The 17539-nt window shown below is 55.7% G+C and overlaps 1 protein-coding gene across 7 annotated transcripts in view; it reads left to right on the top strand.

Moving 5' to 3' along the window:
• UBR4 (ubiquitin protein ligase E3 component n-recognin 4) overlaps window positions 1-14704 on the top strand; it is a 135456-nt gene extending 120752 nt beyond the window's left edge. For all 7 annotated transcript variants that reach the window (XM_059137659.1, XM_059137654.1, XM_059137657.1 and 4 more), the window contains 9 exons: window positions 985-1203; window positions 2079-2192; window positions 3361-3503; window positions 3923-4048; window positions 5104-5298; window positions 7928-8152; window positions 11255-11345; window positions 11977-12139; window positions 14324-14704. In XM_059137659.1, the coding sequence (XP_058993642.1) occupies window positions 985-1203; window positions 2079-2192; window positions 3361-3503; window positions 3923-4048; window positions 5104-5298; window positions 7928-8152; window positions 11255-11345; window positions 11977-12139; window positions 14324-14388 (1341 nt within the window). In that variant the 3' untranslated portion in view covers window positions 14389-14704. The remainder of the gene's footprint in view (window positions 1-984; window positions 1204-2078; window positions 2193-3360; window positions 3504-3922; window positions 4049-5103; window positions 5299-7927; window positions 8153-11254; window positions 11346-11976; window positions 12140-14323) is intronic.
• Window positions 14705-17539: the final 2835 nt, after the last annotated feature.

The following is a 17539-nucleotide window of genomic DNA, read 5'->3' as shown; positions in this document are numbered from 1 at the left end:
CCAATTGAGCTACCCAGGTGTCCCTGGTGATAGATGTTTTTTAAAAAGTGTTTTCTTATCCCCACTCCCATTTGTAGTTGTATCTCTAGCATCCCTTGGTTGAGAAAATCCTGTGTTCCTGTGTTTGGTGTGGACACAGAGCTCCCAGAGGAAGAACTTAGCATAGTCCCTATGAATGTCAAGGTCTGCTCTACTCGGGTTCCTGAGCCCACCACGCAGGCCTCATTGGGTGCTGCTGCTGTAGGGAATCTTACCTGAGCCCCCTTCTCTTTCAGTGTGTTGGGTGCTTTACATCTGAATATTTGTGACTAATTCTTAATCTTCACTGCAACCATGACATTATTCTTTTTATTGTATTTTTTTATTTGTTTAAAGATTTTATTTACTTACTTGACAGAGACACAGCAAGAGGAGCACTAGCAGGGGGAGTGTGGGAGGAAGAAGCAGGCTTTCTGCTGAGCAGGGAGCCTGACGCAGGGCTCCATCTCTGGATCCTATGATCACGACCTGAGCCAAAAGCAGCCGCTTAATGACTGAGCCACCCAGGCGCCCCATCCTCTTTTTTTAAAATTTTGTTTATTTGGGGGGAGGGGGTGACAAGCCAGAGGAGAGGCAGAGAGAGAGGGAGAAGCAGACTCCCTGTTAAGTATGGAGCCCGATGAGGGACTCGATCCCAGGACTCCAGGATCATGACGTGAGCTGAAGGCAGATGCTTAACTGAGCCAGCCAGGTGTCCCCACTATCCCCTTTTATAGATGGGGGCACTGGAGCCAAAGAGGAGAGTGACCTGTCAGAGGTCAATGACAGGGTCAAACCTTCCTCCATTTGTTGAAAGTTTTGAAGCACACAAAGGATCTGATTGAAACTGAACAGATGACATGAGATTGAGTACAGTCTCTTGAGTTTTCTAAACCTACAAGCTCCTGGATAGAATACTTGTTTACCTAACTGGAAGCATATATCTCCCCGGTCTCTGCTTGGTAGGTTCTGATTGGCACAGACTCCATCACAAACCTACATAAACTGGAGCAGGTGTCCAGCGATGAGGGCATTGGGACCCTGGCGGAGAACCTGCTGGAGGCGTTGCGGGAGCACCCTGATGTAAACAAGAAGATTGACGCTGCCCGCAGGGAGACTCGTGCTGAGAAGAAACGCATGGCCATGGCAATGAGGCAGAAGGCTCTGGGCACCCTGGGCATGACGGTAAAGCCACTCTCCAGGAGTCCCCGTGTTCTCGTCTGTGCTGCTGAGGAGGAGATAGCCATGCTTCAGGACAGAGCTGGGTTGGGGACAGTGGAGGTGAAGGCTGGCGAGGAGTAAGAGGGAACCAGGTGTGCTAGGCTCCGTGCCAGGTTCTTTACCTCCTGTGATCTTCCTGAGAGCCCTCAGCAAGATGTGTGACTATGGTCCTGCTGCACAGATCGGACTCAGAGGTTAAATAACTTAACAGATTCAGGGAAACACTAAAAATGGGGATGATAACCCTTGCTCATGGAGGATTTACTGTTTGCTAGGCCCTATGCTTAGGTACCTTACTTGTAAGACTTTATTTAAGCTCTCTTGTGGTTCTGTGAGGGTGGTATTACTGTATTCGTTTTCTGGTTGAAGTAATAGAGGCTGAGAATTGAAGGAAGTGGGCCAAGGCGCATGCTTAGTAAGAGGTGGACAAGAGCGTGAATGCACGTCTCTTGGACACAGTAGTCTGCTCTTGTTGCCCCACGTTGGAAGCAGCAGTGGTTCTGTGAGTGCCTTCTCCAGAGCAGCAGGTCGGGTGTCGGCAGCTTGAGAACTCCCATGGGAACCGTGAAGTGAATCCTAGTGCTAAAACCCTTGGTGGCTGAGACTTGGGAGTGCTGGCACAAAGAAAGGGGGCTTTTCTGGTGGCGCATGGCAGCCTGCAGGAAGAGAATAGCAGAAGAATCTGGGTCTTTACCCTCATTGGAAGCCACCTACAGAGGTTTCCTTTCCATGCATCCTCCCTCTAGTGTCTGTGGAAGGGAAGCTCCTGAGCATCCCCAAGCTAGGGTGGGGGGCGGGTGGAAATCCCTTTCTGACATGCCACTTGGGTTCCCCCACAGACAAACGAGAAGGGACAGGTCGTGACCAAAACAGCGCTCCTGAAGCAGATGGAGGAGCTGATTGAGGAGCCGGGCCTCACGTGCTGCATCTGCAGGGAAGGGTACAAGTTCCAGGTAGAGTGCTTGGCCTGAGCCTGGTGGGCAGCCTGGCTGCTTGCTTCGGTGGCATCGTTCTCCTGTGCACCTCCTCATTCTTAGATGAGCTGGTGTCGAGGCTTGTCTCCGGGCCAGCTGTCCTTTCTAAAAGGAGGAAGGCAGACTGCTCTGAACATGAGCCTTCACCATCGCCATCCTCACCACTGCCACCGCCACCACCATCACCACCACCGCTGCCCCCACCACCACCACCACCACTGCTACCACCACCAGTGCCACCACGTTGCCATCATCACCACCCCCACCGCCCCACCGCCCCCACGGCTCCCACGGCCGCCACCATCCCCACCGCCACCACCATCATCACCATCATCACCGCCCCCACTGCCCCCGCTGCCGCCACCACCACCACCATGACCACCACCACCATCATCGTTGGAACCACCACTCACTGAATTCCTTCTGTATGCTAGTCCAAGTGCCCAGAGTTTTCTGTAATTTTGTCTTTAAAGCTACAGAACCCCTAAATTATGGATGGGAAAACAAGGGTCATGTGACAAAGCCAGAATTCTAGCCCATGCTTCTCTGACTCCAGACCTGGGGCTTTAAAAAAAATACATCATTCTGCTTCTAACCAGGATATCTGGTATCCTGGATATCAGGACTTCTACCAAACTAGATTTACAACTGAAAGGATCAGAGCGGCAAGTGACCCATTTATACCCCTAAAGGCCTGCAAGGCATCCTCGTCCCTTCCAGCTCGAACGTCCTGCCTAGTGTCCATGCTACTGAAGGGCTGCAAGCTTTCTAAGTCCTGCTGATGGCACAGGCTCCTGGGAGCAGCCTGATAAGTTTCGTAAAGCAAGTGACTTACCCAGAAGGCACTTTGTTCTTTCTTTTCAGCTGTATAAAGCAGCCAAAAGAAAAGAGGGACAGTGCAGACTTCCATGTCTGCCTTCCCATTCGCATAGCCTCTGCTTTACTTTGGTTGCTCCCCATGTTCCTCGTCTCCCTAGGGCTGTGCCTGGCCAAGTGCGTAACCAAGAGACCTAGGTGCGGACCCAGCACCGTTGCTCTGAGTACATTCCTTCTTGGTGGGGGAAGCCTGCGGGTCCCTCTCTTTGGCTTTGCCTCCTCCCAAAGCCTGCCTTGGGAGTCACCTCACCTTCTCCTGGTGTCTTTACAGCCCGCAAAAGTCCTGGGCATTTATACCTTCACCAAGCGGGTAGCCTTGGAAGAGATGGAGAACAAGCCCCGGAAACAGCAGGGCTATAGCACCGTGTCTCACTTCAACATCGTGCACTACGATTGCCACCTAGCTGCTGTCAGGTAGGCCCGGGCTCCTCTGTAGGCTGCTTCCTCAGCTGTTTCTGCCAGGCCCGTGCTGCGTCAGAGTGGGGGCAGCTTGCCCAGGGCCCTGTACTGGGAGGAGGTAGGATTCTGACCGTGAGCTTTTCGTCTCAGAAGTAGGGTGTCATGCCTTACACCACACAGGCCCAAGAGCCACCCATGCCTTAAGACTAGGAAATCTGCTGGGCTTGTGGCCTAAGGCTGGAGAAAGCAACCTCGCCTCCCCGAAGCAGCAGTTAGCGCTCACTACCCTGCGATGGAGAGTGCTGAGCCCTCTGGAGCCGGGTGCGTGGGCAAGCTTCTCTCCTTAGTGGTAGCAGGCCTTTCCCCACCTGCACTCGCCCAGGTTGCCACAGCAGTCCCAGCAGTCACATGTCCCTGCTGTCCTCCCAATCCAGGTTGGCTCGTGGCCGGGAAGAGTGGGAAAGTGCTGCGCTTCAGAATGCCAACACTAAGTGCAATGGGCTCCTTCCGGTCTGGGGACCCCATGTCCCTGAATCCGCTTTTGCCACCTGCTTGGCAAGGTGAGTGTTGAGCATTGTGCATGGCAGAAAAGAGGGGGTTGCCAGGAGAAGGGGGGAGATCAGCGATCAGCTTGGTCTGGAGACCTGTCGCTGTCCTTGGGAACCCTGGTCTCTCTGCGTGCTGGCAGAGAAGTTGCGTCTGAAAGAGGGAAGAACTCGGCTGCGAGAGACCAACACCCTCAGCATCTGGTACACCACGTGGAACGTCTGGTTATCCATTCCCTCTTCTCCCTTGTCGATCTCAGGGCATAAAACATGGGACCCTGACTTTGTCCCCAAAGTCGACATTTCTGAGATTTCTCTTCTGCAGCGTGTGCCTCTAAGGTTTAATGCAAATAGCTGGGTGGCATGGGAGTATCAGGTTCCTTTCAGGCGTCTCTCATTCCTCAGAGTCGAGTCGTTAAAGCTTTGATGAGGTCCCTGCTCTTGCCGGTGCCCTGGGGAGTGGTGCCCCACCCCGCGTCCTGTTAGAAGGCTCAGGGATGGAAAGGTACCTACCAGTAGTAATGATGGGCAGTGTATTGAAATGCTTACCGTGTGCTGTTAACTACACACATTCATTCTCTGGATGAAGAAGTTGAGGCACAGAGAGGTCAGGTAAATCACCAAGGTCACACACACAGAGCCCAGGCTGATGAATGGCATACACTGATGTAGAAAAATACCTTTCGTTTGGAAGTTGAGGAAAGATACTTATGGATAGATCACCTTGTCAGAGTTAATACCTTCCACATTTCTTCTTCCAAAATGTACTTTCAGATTTGGCTATGATACATTCTGTGACATTTGTCCATCAGGAAGTGGGCCGCCCAAAACTGCTGAGCTCCACTCAGAGCTTGGAGAGCATCCTGTTCCATCCTAGCAGAAAAGGAAATGTCCTCTGTTCCCATTTTCCTGCGGGTGCCCGTTCCCATCCTCGGCTCGGCCCTTCTCTCCTCTGCCTGCGTGGCCTTTGCAGCCATCAGGCCATGCTGTGCCGGGGCCTCTGCCTTCCAAGCCAGGCTGTCCCCAGGGAACTTGTTTTGCTCACCGATGTTTGCTCTGTTGCTCCCCAGGCACAACACTTACCTCCAGGAGTGCACGGGCCAGCGGGAGCCCACGTACCAGCTCAACATCCACGACCTCAAGCTGCTCTTCCTGCGCTTCGCCATGGAGCAGTCGTTCAGCGCGGATACTGGCGGGGGCGGCCGGGAGAGCAACATCCACCTGATCCCCTACATCATTCACACTGTGCTTTACGTCCTGAACACGTCAGTATCTCAGCCCCATGGGCAGAGGCCAGCCGGTCCTCCTGTGCCCCTCTGCCCAACGAGGTCTCCACTTTCTGGGCAGCCGAGGGCTGTGTCTTTGGACGGTCTCTTACCCAGAGGGGAGCAGGAACTGGGCGAGGCCAGACCACCAGACTTCCTTAGCTTCCACTGCCCTGTCGCTTCCTCTCCTCATGGGACTCGGAGCTCTTGGATGGGGGGGGGCGTGGGTCAGAGCTGACACAGTCACTGTCAAGGGCACACAAGGTGTAACAGGAGAGGGTTTCACGACCAGGGCCTGCAGCAGAACCAGAGACCCTTCTCATAAATGGAGACTGGACTTGCCATACCTGTTTCCTGTCCGGTGAACAGTGCTTCTGGCAAGTTGAGGGGCAGGGAGTGTTGAAGATTATTGAGCAGGTTAGCTGGTGATAGGAGAGACGGCCTGTGTTTATATCTGTTTTAGCTGTCCCACATGGAACAGTTAGGCTGATAGTGAAAAGTATAGTTTTAAAGAAGCAATTAGGGGAGAGAATAGTATTCATTTCAGCCTAGATTTTTAAAAAGTGAATTAGGAGATTTAATATATTTGAGCTCTTAGTTTGGACAGTTTCGTGCTTTAGGCCTTGTTTTCCCACAAGAGTCTGACACCTGTGTAGGGCAGGGAATCAGCGGCTGTTGAAAGGCCGTGTACCGTCTGCCCGAGGCAGCTGCAGGCTAGGTGAGGCAGCAGACAATTTGTCTCTTGTCCTTTCTGGTTTTCTGTCTTCAACAATGTTGTTTTCCCCTTCCCTCCCATTTCCCGGTGAGATAGAAGGCTGACCTTGAGCCGCAGCCCTCATTGTTAAAAAGCTGCATAGGCAGGTCTCTGTCAGTGGGTGACCTCATCTGCTAAGCTGTTGAGACCGTCAGAAGAAACACCCACATCATTGACAGCACAGATGTTCCCACTCTCCAGACTGCTGCAGGCCTGAGCGGTGCTAATTACTGGTGTTCGTGGGGCCTCTGACAGAGCCCGTGGCTTTGTGGAGACCTGCCTCTTGGCGGCTGTGAGGCCCAGTGGACCTCTCACTCCAAGGGGGGCACGGAGGCAGTGGGATTTGCCCGGCAGAAGAGAGCCAGCGACTTGGTGGCACTGGGTTTCCAGGTGCCAGATACTAGTAACTCTTGCTCGAGTCCCTTGCTCAGGGAGGGATTCCGCTGTGTCTCAGAGGCCCGTTAGAAGCTGACCAGAAGCTTTGTGGAGAGGCGCTGTTGCCCAGCCACCAAGCACTTCCCTCGTTGGTCACTTCAGTGTAGGGTGAGCTTGGTCACAGCAGGGCCTGGGTGGCACATTTGTGTCCACAGGTACGGAGGTCACACTGTGAACCAGAGCAGAGTTGGGCAGGTACTGTAGTGGCAGAGAGCTTCCGACTCCCAGTTGTGGAAAGTCAAGCTGGGAGCGTTCATCTTTGTCATCCATGTCCGTTCTCCGGGAGCAGAAGGAAGCAGGGCCACGGCCTCCTCCTGCAGCCCCACAGTGCGATGTTTGCTAGTGCTGTCTGCAGGCCTGGTGACTTCCATCCTTACCTCCTTTCTTTTCCTCCCACAGGATGGGGATAGAGCATCAGTGCCCTTGTGAGAGCACCATTCAGGCTGTAAGGCAGGAGTATGTGATTAGGAAGGTCTCTAGTGGTGTCCCTGTGCTGTTCCTGTGGCTACTCGCTGAAGCTGGTGCCGGGGCGGGGGGGGTGGTGTGCAGGGTTCACGGGGATTGAGAATGTGGAGGTTCGGCTTGGCCTCTGGACTGCTGGGGTTCGAAGCCTAGGTCTTCCACTCCCCAGTGTGTGACTTCCAGCAAAATAGTTACCTTCTCTGCAAATTCCTCTTCTCTGTTGTTTCCCTTCTGTGGAATCAGGGTATTACCTCTGTCCTAGGGCCGTTGTCAGGAGTAGGTGAGATGATCCTTTTTATGCTCCCCAGAGTGGTGCCTGGTGGTGAGGTTCATGATCACATCGCCACACTTCAGGCGAGAGGGAGAACAGGGGGCATTGCTCACCCAGAAGTAGATGTCATAGACACATAAGGAAACACCGAAATGGAGTGCCCAAGTGCCCAGAGAGGGGACCAGTGTACACGTAGCACAGACAGCCTAGCTGTGAGGACTGCGTGGACTGAGCGAGAGCATAGGCGGGCTCACAGAGTCCTAGTCTGGGCTCACATTGGCTCCTTCACTTGTTGACCTGCTGGCTTTGGGAAGGTCAGTTCACTGCTCTGGGCTTCAGGTATTGTGGTAAAAAGGTGCCAACTCTCACCTTCCAGAGTTGTTAAGACCTTTGATGGGGGAGTGTTTGTGAATGTGCCCTCCATGTGCAAGGGGGCCCAAGAGCCAGTAAGTTGTTTGAAATTGTTCCAGAGCTGAATGGGGGGTGGGCGCTGGTGAGGGAAAGGAACGTGTCACCGGGAAGGGCTTGGAAAGGAAACAGCAGCCCTCGGAGCGGGGATGGGAGAGATAGTCAAAATGGGTGGCTGTGTTCCATGATCTATGCGTTCCAGAAGCTTAAAAGAAGAAGAGAAATTGACCAACTTTCCTTTCTTCTTGCTGCTGAGGCCTTGCTTCTACCCTGGCTTCATTGTGTCCCATTTGTTCCAGAACCCGAGCAACTTCGCGAGAAGAGAAGAATCTCCAGGGCTTTCTGGAGCAGCCCAGGGAGAAGTGGGTAGAGAGTGCCTTTGAAGTGGATGGACCCCACTATTTCACAGTCCTGGCCCTCCACATCCTTCCCCCCGAGAAGTGGAGAGCCACACGTGTGGAAATCCTGCGGAGGCTGTTGGTGACCTCTCACGCCCGGGCAGTGGCTCCAGGGGGAGCCACCAGGTCAGTCTCTGCTTCGGGGGTACCGTCTTCCGGGTTTCCTAATGTCTGGTTTGTGTACTCCCTTTGTTCTGCGTGAGGGCCTGCTCCCTCGACTCAGTGCCTTTTGTCCCTTCTCATCTCCGTCTGTCATGCCGAGAGGCTAGGCCCAGTGGCTGGCAGGTGCCTGGCCACCTCTGGGTCTCGTGTTCAGCCACTAGAAAGGTGGAGCTAGGCTCCAGTCTGGATGATTGCAGAGAAGCAGCCAGCCTGGCACAGGGCGAGGCTACTGATGAGGAGGATTAGGGCCAGCAGGGAGCTGGGGCAGGTAACTGGGTTTTCCCAGTCCTGCTGGGCTGGCCTTTAATTGGGAAGGCTTCCACATGGCTGCACTGGGGATTTTCTCTTTGGATCACGAAATGCTCATTATCTCCTTGGTCACATTTCCTATCCTGTCTGCCCCATGTTCCACGAGCCTTTCTTGTCCTGTTCATGTGGACGTGTCCCAAAGAAGGAATGACATTTCAGGAAGGAAGTGTCTTTGTTTTCATGACCTGGTGCTGTGATTTGGGTCAGATGGGCGGCATCTTAAGAGAAATGACTATAAACAACAAGAAGCCCTTAGAGATGACCGCAGATTTCCACACATTGCGTGGACTCCGTGGGCACTCCTCTAGGTGCGTGGTGGCCCCGCGCAGTCTCTGCCTGTCCTGGAGTCCAGAGTAGGCTGTAGGTTTGTCAGCTTCTGCCACTTCCCTGGAGTGGAAGATCTGGGCTTGTCTGTCTGCTTTTGCTAGAATCTGAGGAAACATTTCCACATCTGTAGGCCAACCAGGGAGCGGAGGAGGAGCTTTCCAGCCCCTAACAATGACAGACCAAGGGGCACAGACCGGCGGGGGCGAGAGTCGTGTGCCTGAATTGGCACATCCGGTACTTCAACCCCCACCAGCTCTGATTGAGGCCACTTTGCTGGCCACAGGTGCCTCCCACCCTCAGAGAGACCAGGTCGGGGTTCTGCTGTTGAGTCTGGCTGGTACCTGCTGCTCTGTGGAGAGGAGGAGGCAGCGAATCTTGTCAGCCACCTCACCCCTCCCCCATTCCAGACGTAGCACCTTCTGGTGTTTCCCGGAGTCCAAAGCATTCATGCGGAACTAGCTGCTAGAAGTCAAAAGTTCGATCTGGAAGAGAACAGGTTGTTGATAAGCCAGCCTCAGCCCGTCTCCGGGGCTCAGAAAGTGGCTCTTTGTGGGGCACTGGCTGTCAGTGGCAGGTGTGGAATCTGAACCCACAGGAGCTCTTCTGCTTTCAGTGAAGAGACCAGAATTCATCACTGTCCCAGGCAGTTCAGGAGAGGCACATGTGGCCACAGCTTATGCAGAAACGCCAGTGTGGGCTCTGCTCCCAAGCTGCTGTTTTCTCTGTGGCGGTTTAGTCACCTTTGCTAATTAGCCTAAAATAATTAAGTTGGGCAGGTCACTCATGATTCCTGCTTAGCACAGCATGGCAGCCACCAAACCTGGCGTGGGGCGGAGGCCCGAGCGGACTCCCCTGAGACAGAGCCGGGGAGGTGCCGGGCGTGAGCCCCATATTGGGACACCCTCTGAGGAGAGACTGTGCTGGAGGGACACTCAGAGGGTGACATCAGAGGGTGTCCCTGGCAGGAGGCTTTGTTGTAAGTCCATGATGGGGTGGGAGGCAGCAGCTGATAGAAAAATCTAGGGATTTGCACAAGAGAAGCTGGCCCCTTCCACGTGTTTTACACAGAAGAAGGGCTCCTCTGCCAGCAGCTTGCCAGTAGTGAGGCCTGGGACTTCTTAGGCTTCCGTCAGAGCCTTATCTGGTGGCTTGTATGCAGCGTGCATAGCTGCAGAGGGGCGGATGTCCCCCTGGTCCCCTGGCCTGTCTAGCAGCCAACTTCACTCGAGGCTGCAGGGTCCCCATTCAGGGCCGCTGGAGAGAGCGGGTGCTTTGGAGGACAGTGGAGTGTAGGGAGGGAACAGGAAGAATATTGAGCAAACAGAATTGTCTCACTTTGTTATTGTTTTACCTTACTTTTGTTAGTTAATGAATTTATGTTTGTTGCGTGTGGGTTTGGGTGGCCCATGCCCCGCTCAGCAGTCTCTGCTTGAGGCCCATACAGGATCATCTCGGCTTCGGTGGTAATCTCTTTGCCTGTCTCACTTCGCTGATTCTTACATACACTTAATACTACATTTTAGTCCCTTTAGTTATGAGCTTTGTTCCAGTGTGTTCTGAGATACAGGATTCCCACGACAAGGGCTCATCTAGCTTTTACTTCGGATGTGAGGCAGTTTGCAAACAAAACCAAACCCTTGGTAGTAACCGAGCCCTTGCGCTGATCTTTCACTGCCGGTGCAGAGGGGGTCAGGGCTGTCTTGTCACAGTGGCTTTACCACTGTGATTCAGGGTCATTGCTCCTCACACCAGCATTGTCTGCCGAGAGGGCAGGGGACGGTGTCACAGGCCACCCCCAGCGTTCTGAGGGCCTACTGGCCTTTCTTCCTACACTGAATCACTGGGTTGAGTGGAGATGGTCCTGGGCAGGGGCAGAGGGTGTGGTGGCAGCTCTGGGATTATCCAGGACTGAGGAGCTGTCCTACATACTACTCTTGCGCCCCCACCCCTGCCAGCTTGCTGTCTTTCTAACACAGTCTGTGGTTGCCGAATCCCTATTCTTGGCAGGCTTGGGTCTGCTGTGTGCGAAAACTCTCCCGGGGGAATGTCAGGAGTGAGGGAAAACCCTGTCTCCCACTTCGTTTATGAGGGCCATCAAGTCCAAGGGCTTGTGTGGGGGCTGAAGACCGGGACATGTGGGACCCCTTGGCATGTCTTAGGTTGCCACGTGCACCTTATGTCCCCCCGGTTCTGATTCACCCTGATCTGGAAGAGAGTCCGTACAACGGGTGTGTCGGGTATGTCATGCATCGTTGTCCCAGCTTCAGAGGTTCTTGCCCACAGCTGCTTTATTCTGACAAGCTAGGCGGCAGGAGTGGAGTGGCACACAGATTAATGCCACCCTGGCCTTGCTGCCGTCTTGCTCTGCTCTGTCCTCGTGCGTGTCGGGCCAGGGTCTTCATGGGCACGCCATCGGATTTTCTTTTCCAGGCTGACAGACAAGGCCGTGAAGGACTACTCTGCGTACCGCTCTTCCCTTCTCTTTTGGGCCCTCGTCGATCTCATTTACAACATGTTTAAGGTAGGGAAGCCGCTGGAAACTCGGCTGGTTTCTGCGAGGGTGGGAAAGGTCTGTGCTGCTGGCGCCACGTGTGCTCTGTGGCCTGGTGGCGGCTCCTCCACAGCCTCTTACCGGCGGCAAACCACCGACCGGGGAAGGATCCGCATGCTCACTGAGAGCCTGCCGTCTGATGCACGAGTGCAGCCGAGGCCGCGCTGCCCTCCGCGTCGCCCTCGTTCATTCTTGTCCGCTCTGTCTGGGTGACCTGCATTGCCTGGTGCGAGTGTGACTCACTCCGGCCCAGCTCACAGGACGGACACTGCCCTCTGCCTCAAGGGAACCCTGGGGTCGGGGGGGGGGTGCCGCTCAGTTGAGGCCTGGTTAGTGTCCCTTTCCTGGGGAAATGCAGATGGGTCCTGTGCCAGGAAGAGCGGTCACTTGTAGCTTGGAGGTCACGTGACGTGGTGCATCATTAAGGGGCTACAAGAGGAATGACACGAGACTTTGTTGTTCCTAGAAGCAAAACACGTCCTCCAGGGAAACTTTGATGTGGGGGGAAGGAGGAGGGCTGCTTTTTGGCACTGAGAGCGCCTGACTGACTCGAGGCATTAAGTAATCCAGCCCCGGGCCTGTCTCCTGTTGGTTCTTGTAGAAGGTGCCTACCAGTAACACGGAGGGAGGCTGGTCCTGCTCTCTAGCGGAATACATCCGCCACAACGACATGCCCATCCACGAAGCTGCTGACAAAGCCCTGAAGACCTTCCAGGAGGAGTTCATGCCAGTGGAGACCTTCTCGGAGTTCCTCGATGCGGCTGGTCAGTGTCAAGGATTTATCCATCAAAGATCTTTTCCAGCAGAATCCACGTGTATCTTAGTGGGGCTGATCTTAGCTTTCATCTTCTCAGCAGCAGACACACAAGCAAGATCTGGGAGGGAGATGTAAACACCAGGCCCTGGTAGTAAGCACAGCGGGTGGGGCATGTGGGGACTTCCTGCCTCCCAGGCCCTGGGCTGCTCACGTGTTTGAGGCGGTACCACGGTTACCCCCACTTTACAGATGGGGTAACTGAGGCTTTGGGGATTAGTTCTTTCCTGTGGGACATAACCTAAAAAATTGGTAGCGCCTCTTTTAAATTCCTGGCTTTTTATGACAGTTCAGAGAATTCACATTGAGCTGACCTGCCTTCTTCCTGCCTTTTGGGGACTGAAACTTGTCACAGCTACCCGGGGCAAAGAGGGGAGTGTTCAACTCGAATTCTAAAAATAAGTGGTAAATATCAAAACAGAGCAAAGAGCCTCTTGCTTGGGAAAAGCACGGCAGCACTTTGAACTGTTGTCTTTCGAGACACCCTTAGATAGTCCCTCATCCCACAGCTGGTGAGAAGGAAGTTCTAGTTCTTTCCTGGCTGCAGATGCTGCCTACAAACTTGTCATCCTCCTTGCAAACATGGCATCTCATCAGCAAGCCCCAGTGACGGCGGCAGAGGTGGTTGGGGAAATGCAAGCAGGTTGTAAAGGTCCCGTCAGGCTGCGGGCGCTGGTGCAGCAGAATCCGGTCGCTGCCGGCCTTGCCGGGGGACAGCTGCCAGAGCCAAGGCCAAGGGGACAGGACCTGCCTCACTCCTGCTTTTTGTGAAGTGTGAAGAAGCTAGAAAAAAAATCTCCTCAGATCTCTCTGTGAAGAGAAAGCCTCCACTAGCATTTTCCTATCTGTTGTCCACCGGGAGCCATACCCTCAGAGGTCCAGAGCGATGCTCCTTGGGAATGCCACTTCCTCCCAGCTCAGTGCCACCTGATGGAGTGCCCCACGTGCTCTGGAGCTTCCAGTGTGGCCATGCTCTGAGGTGGCCTCCGTGGAAGCTGAGCATAGCCACATGCCTTTGTTGGCCTGGGGCCGACCCTGGGATCTGGCGGTCACACGTTGGCATTGCTCAGCTCAGTGTCTTAACTGTTAGCTTTGACGTTTCACCCCAGGAGCGGTCCCTGCCTACGAGCAGGTGGCCCGGGTTACGTGTGTCCTCAGTGCTGCGCTCTGCCCGTCACCAAGGCCCTGGGGCTGTCTGAACCCAGGCTGTGAGTGGGAACTGAAGAGTCTGAGTAAAAGGGGAGGAGGTGGCAGGGGTGGAAGGTGTTCAGCTCATTCCGGGGCTTCCCAGCCGCCCTGCAGCTCATGGCAGCGCCCGTGGCCTGAAGCCGGGGAGAGCGGGAGCCCGACGGGCGGGGAGCCTCTGTTGGCTTCACTCAGGTCCGGGTGTTATAGCACAATTTTGTTGCTTTGTTTAAACTGGTAGAAAATTTCAGAACATCAGACACACCCTACTCGATGCAAAGGCAAAAACAGCTTCCAAAGCCAACAAGGGGTGATGGGTGCCAGGCTTCACTCCGCTAGTGGTGCTGTAGAGAGAACTTTGGTGTTAGTGGCACTCGGGCTTGACCACTCAGGACTGAAACGGGAGCGCCCTGCTTGGTGAGGGGGGGCTCTGGCGGCTCACTAGAGGTTGGGACGAAGCCTGGCTGAGCCCGGCGGGGGGCGGCCTACTACCCTGCTCTCCTCCTCCTCCCCGCCCTTGGGGGGCGCCGGTGTTAGCTTTTCCTTGGCCCTGACCCCTCCGAGAGTGGGCTGAATGCTGTGGACTCGCTCCCCTCAGACAGCCCCTCTGCTTCGCACTCGGTGTCAGCGGACTGGAGGTGTCGCCCCACCTCCTGCCCCTGTGCGGTGGTCCACGGACCCGGGTTTGGAGCTCTGCTCCGGGCAGCCTTAGGGTCGGCCTCTGCTGTGTTAACACCTTTAAACACGCAGTGGCGCCCAGTCCTGGAACACAGCTAACTCTTCTGACAGGACGAGAGTGCTTTCTTGGTGACTGTCTCCCCAGGGAGCAGCCGTGTCGGAGCTTGTCGGGGCACACCATGTTCTCTGCACGGATGGGGCAGCCGTGACTCAGTGGGGCCGGGGGCTGTGTGTGCCGGTGCCTAACCACCTCTGCCCTCCCGTTTTCCAGGCCTGTTATCAGAAGTCACCGATCCCGAGAGCTTCCTGAAGGACCTGTTGAACTCAGTCCCCTGAGCACCCCACGGAAGCTGCCGCGGGCAAAGACCGAAGCTAGCTTGCCTTCCGTCCGCCGTGTTCTTCCCTCCTGTGCATTGACTCCCCCCGCGGGACGCTGCGGCATCATTCCTCCCTCCCCCTCTCATGTCTTCTTGGAGTGGCTTGGGGCTTTTAGGCTTCCTGTTTTATCTTGTGTGTGTGTTGCACTAGCTATGAAGTTGTCTGTAACCCGAGCCACGGAAGGACCCGTACGTACCTAGGAGCCACGAGCTGGCCTGGCCGACTCAGCACCTGAGTGTGCACATCTTGAGAAATAAACGACTGACTGACTACACATTGAGAGAGAAGGTGTCGCCTGCTGCTTAAACCCGCCCTCAGTGCCCCTGGCCGGACGCTGTCCTTGGCCCCGCGGCGCTTTCTGGCGTGAGCGCAGGAAGACTGATGTAGCCGAGTCGGCGTTCTTGTCAGCACCAGACGGAGCCCGTTTGCTCTTGGCCGGCGAGCCGGGGCAACGTGTTTGAGGAGTGTGAGCTTTCCTAAAACAGACCCCTCGGCCTCTCTTAGTTTTTTGGCCTTAAGAGCTGGAACCCAAAGACTCGCGAAGCGGGTGCCTGCAGTCCTCGGCCGGAGGCAGGCGCGGTGGAGTGAGGGCGCTTGACGTTCCTGCTCGCTGTGCGTCAGAGAGCCTTTGGCGACTTGCTTCAGGGCTGCTGTGTTAGGAGAGGGCCCGGGGTCATTGCTGCCCTTTCCCGAGCCACTCTCTGCTGCGCTCCAGTCTCTGCGGGGCGTGTGTGTGCGTGTGTGTGCGTGTGTGTGCACGCGTGCACTTCTGGTCTTCCCAGTGGCCCTGAAGGAAAGGGCTTGGGGACGGGCATCGTTGGCGGGTCTGTTCCCCCGAAGCTGTGTCCCGCACCACGGTGGCAGCTGCCTCTGGGGGCCTTGAAAGCCACTTTCCCGTGCTCCTGGGCAGCGGCCCTGTGGCTAGTGAGGTAGCAAGATGCATAAGGCCTCCTCTCCAGATTCTAGGGCAGGGCTGTGCCAGGTGTGGCCTCGTGGGGAGGAGGAGCTTGCTCATGGCCATCTTTTGTTTTCCACGAGCCACTCTGCCAGCCTTCTCTGAAGACCACTGCCACTGTCCTGATGCCCAGCTTATGTGGCTCGTTCTTCAGGCCAGACCTTCTGGGACAGGAGGTCCCTCTGGGCCCCTTTAGAAGATGTGCACATCCAGGAGGACTTGGTGTCCCTCCCTCAGAGCTGCTGACCAGATGGCCACAGGCAGGCAGGAGTGTCCTGCTTGGGGCTTTGCCAGAGACACAAAGGCGATCGGTGGCAAAAGCCCAGCTGGTGGCCCAGATAGGCGGGAGCGTGTGTGCCTGCGTGCACAAGAGCACGTCAGTGTTGGTGCTAGGCGAGGAGCTTTCTGGGGCACTGATGGGTGCTGGGGAGGGGCTCTCCCTCCTTTGCTCAGATGCCAGCTCAGCTGCCTCGCATGTCTCCACAGCCTGTCCTGTAAGATGGGACTGTCGGCAGGGGCAGCGGAGGGCAGCTGTGGGGCCGGGGGCTCAGCCGCCTGCCGTGTAATAAGGAAATGGCTGCTCCTATTAATGAATCAATTTTCAGTCTACCTGAGCTTGCCTTTTTTTTTTTTTTTTTTTGGCAAAGCTCTGTGTCTCAGCTGAGATCCAAGTAGATCTAGTAGAGGAGGATGAAGGTCCTTGGTCTTAGGGACACAGGCTGCTACCACTGACCGTAGCAAGCTCACAGCCGCTCTCGCCCTTGCCTCCCACAGGCTGCTGGTCTCCCAAGGGCCTGTTCCAGGTACATGCTCATGTGCTGGATCGCTGTTCGGTGACCTTCCAGCAGGGGAGAGATTGCAAAGCCAGCAGGGAGAGTGGGGGAAGGGGCCAGGGTCGACAGTTGGGATGACCCTTGCTTACCAGGTGCTGGGCCTGCTGTTTCAGCACCACTGGAGGTGGAGCCACCTTCACAGTGACCCCTTAGGGTGTCGTGAGTGTGGACAGGGCACCTGCAGACGCTTATCCACAGTCTGGTTCCTTTGGCCTGCAGGCCGGAGTTGCCAAAGCTCATTGTAAGGTGTTGGTTTATTTTTCTCTGCCCTTCATTTTTGTATTTCTTGCAGAGGCCTCGGGGAACTCTGGCTCCAGCCCAAATGCCCCAGCCTCTTGCTTTCACTGTGACTGCCGCCGTCCCAGATGGGCAGCTGGTGTGGTGGCTGCACAGGCCCTGTGCTGGTCCCAGGTGGCGCCTTAGGCAGAGCTTGGGCGGGAGAGGGAACTGGTCCAGGGACAAACTGGGCCTTCCGAGCCCTTGCCTCCTGACCTCAGCGTCAAGGGATCCCCGGCAGAAAGCCACTTTGTGCCTTCCTGCCCTGAGCCATCTTCTGGGCTCATTGCTTCTTGGGCCCTGCAGTGCGTCAGCCCCTGAAGTCTGTAGATGGCATGTTAGCGCTTTCCTCCTGGGGTCGCTAAAGCCTCTGGCGTCCTCAGTCTCCGTTATATCTCTCCTGGCGGCTGGCTTTCTGAGTTCAGTTCGCTGTGAGGGGCTACCTGGGAGGCTGGGTGGCCCCGTCTTCACAAGGCCCCCTCCCCTGTCCCCAGTTACGTTTGCTGAGAACCAGGGGGCTGGGCCAAGTCCTTTGCACGTGGTTCCCACGGGGACCCTGCAGGTTATGGTCTTAACCCACCTTGCTTGAGGTGACAGCCACCAGAGGGAGTGTCTTGCCTGCTGGGGGTCAGGAGCTGTGGGTGGGACTCCAGAGAGGTCTCCCCTCCCCTACTTGACTTCTGTTCGCAGGTCTTTGCATCCAGTTGGCACCAGGCACGTGCTGAGGGTGTGACGGCGTATCATCTCTGTCCCCATAGAGCCCAAGGTTCCAGCAAGGGGCACTAGGTAGGAACAGGTAAAGGTGGGCAGGCAGGTGGCAGTACGGGGCTACAGCCACCACACAGGATGAACATGGGGCAGTCGGGTCAGCGCGTCCCCTCTAGCGCACCCACGCCATGTCCTCTCGCCCACTTGGAAGGGGCCAACCCCAGCAGGGCACCGGGTCTGTGTTCGGCTCCCAGCTGTCCCTGCTGCTGTGGCCAGGTGGGCACTTTCAGAGCCCAGCCCGATAGAGAGATTCACTCTATTTTCTGGTTTCAGAGTA

Source organism: Mustela lutreola, chromosome 10, assembly GCF_030435805.1.
Source record: "Mustela lutreola isolate mMusLut2 chromosome 10, mMusLut2.pri, whole genome shotgun sequence".
NCBI lineage: Eukaryota > Metazoa > Chordata > Mammalia > Carnivora > Mustelidae > Mustela > Mustela lutreola.
The sequence above is the reverse complement of the archived record's forward strand: the minus strand, read 5'-3'. Positions and strand labels throughout refer to the sequence as shown.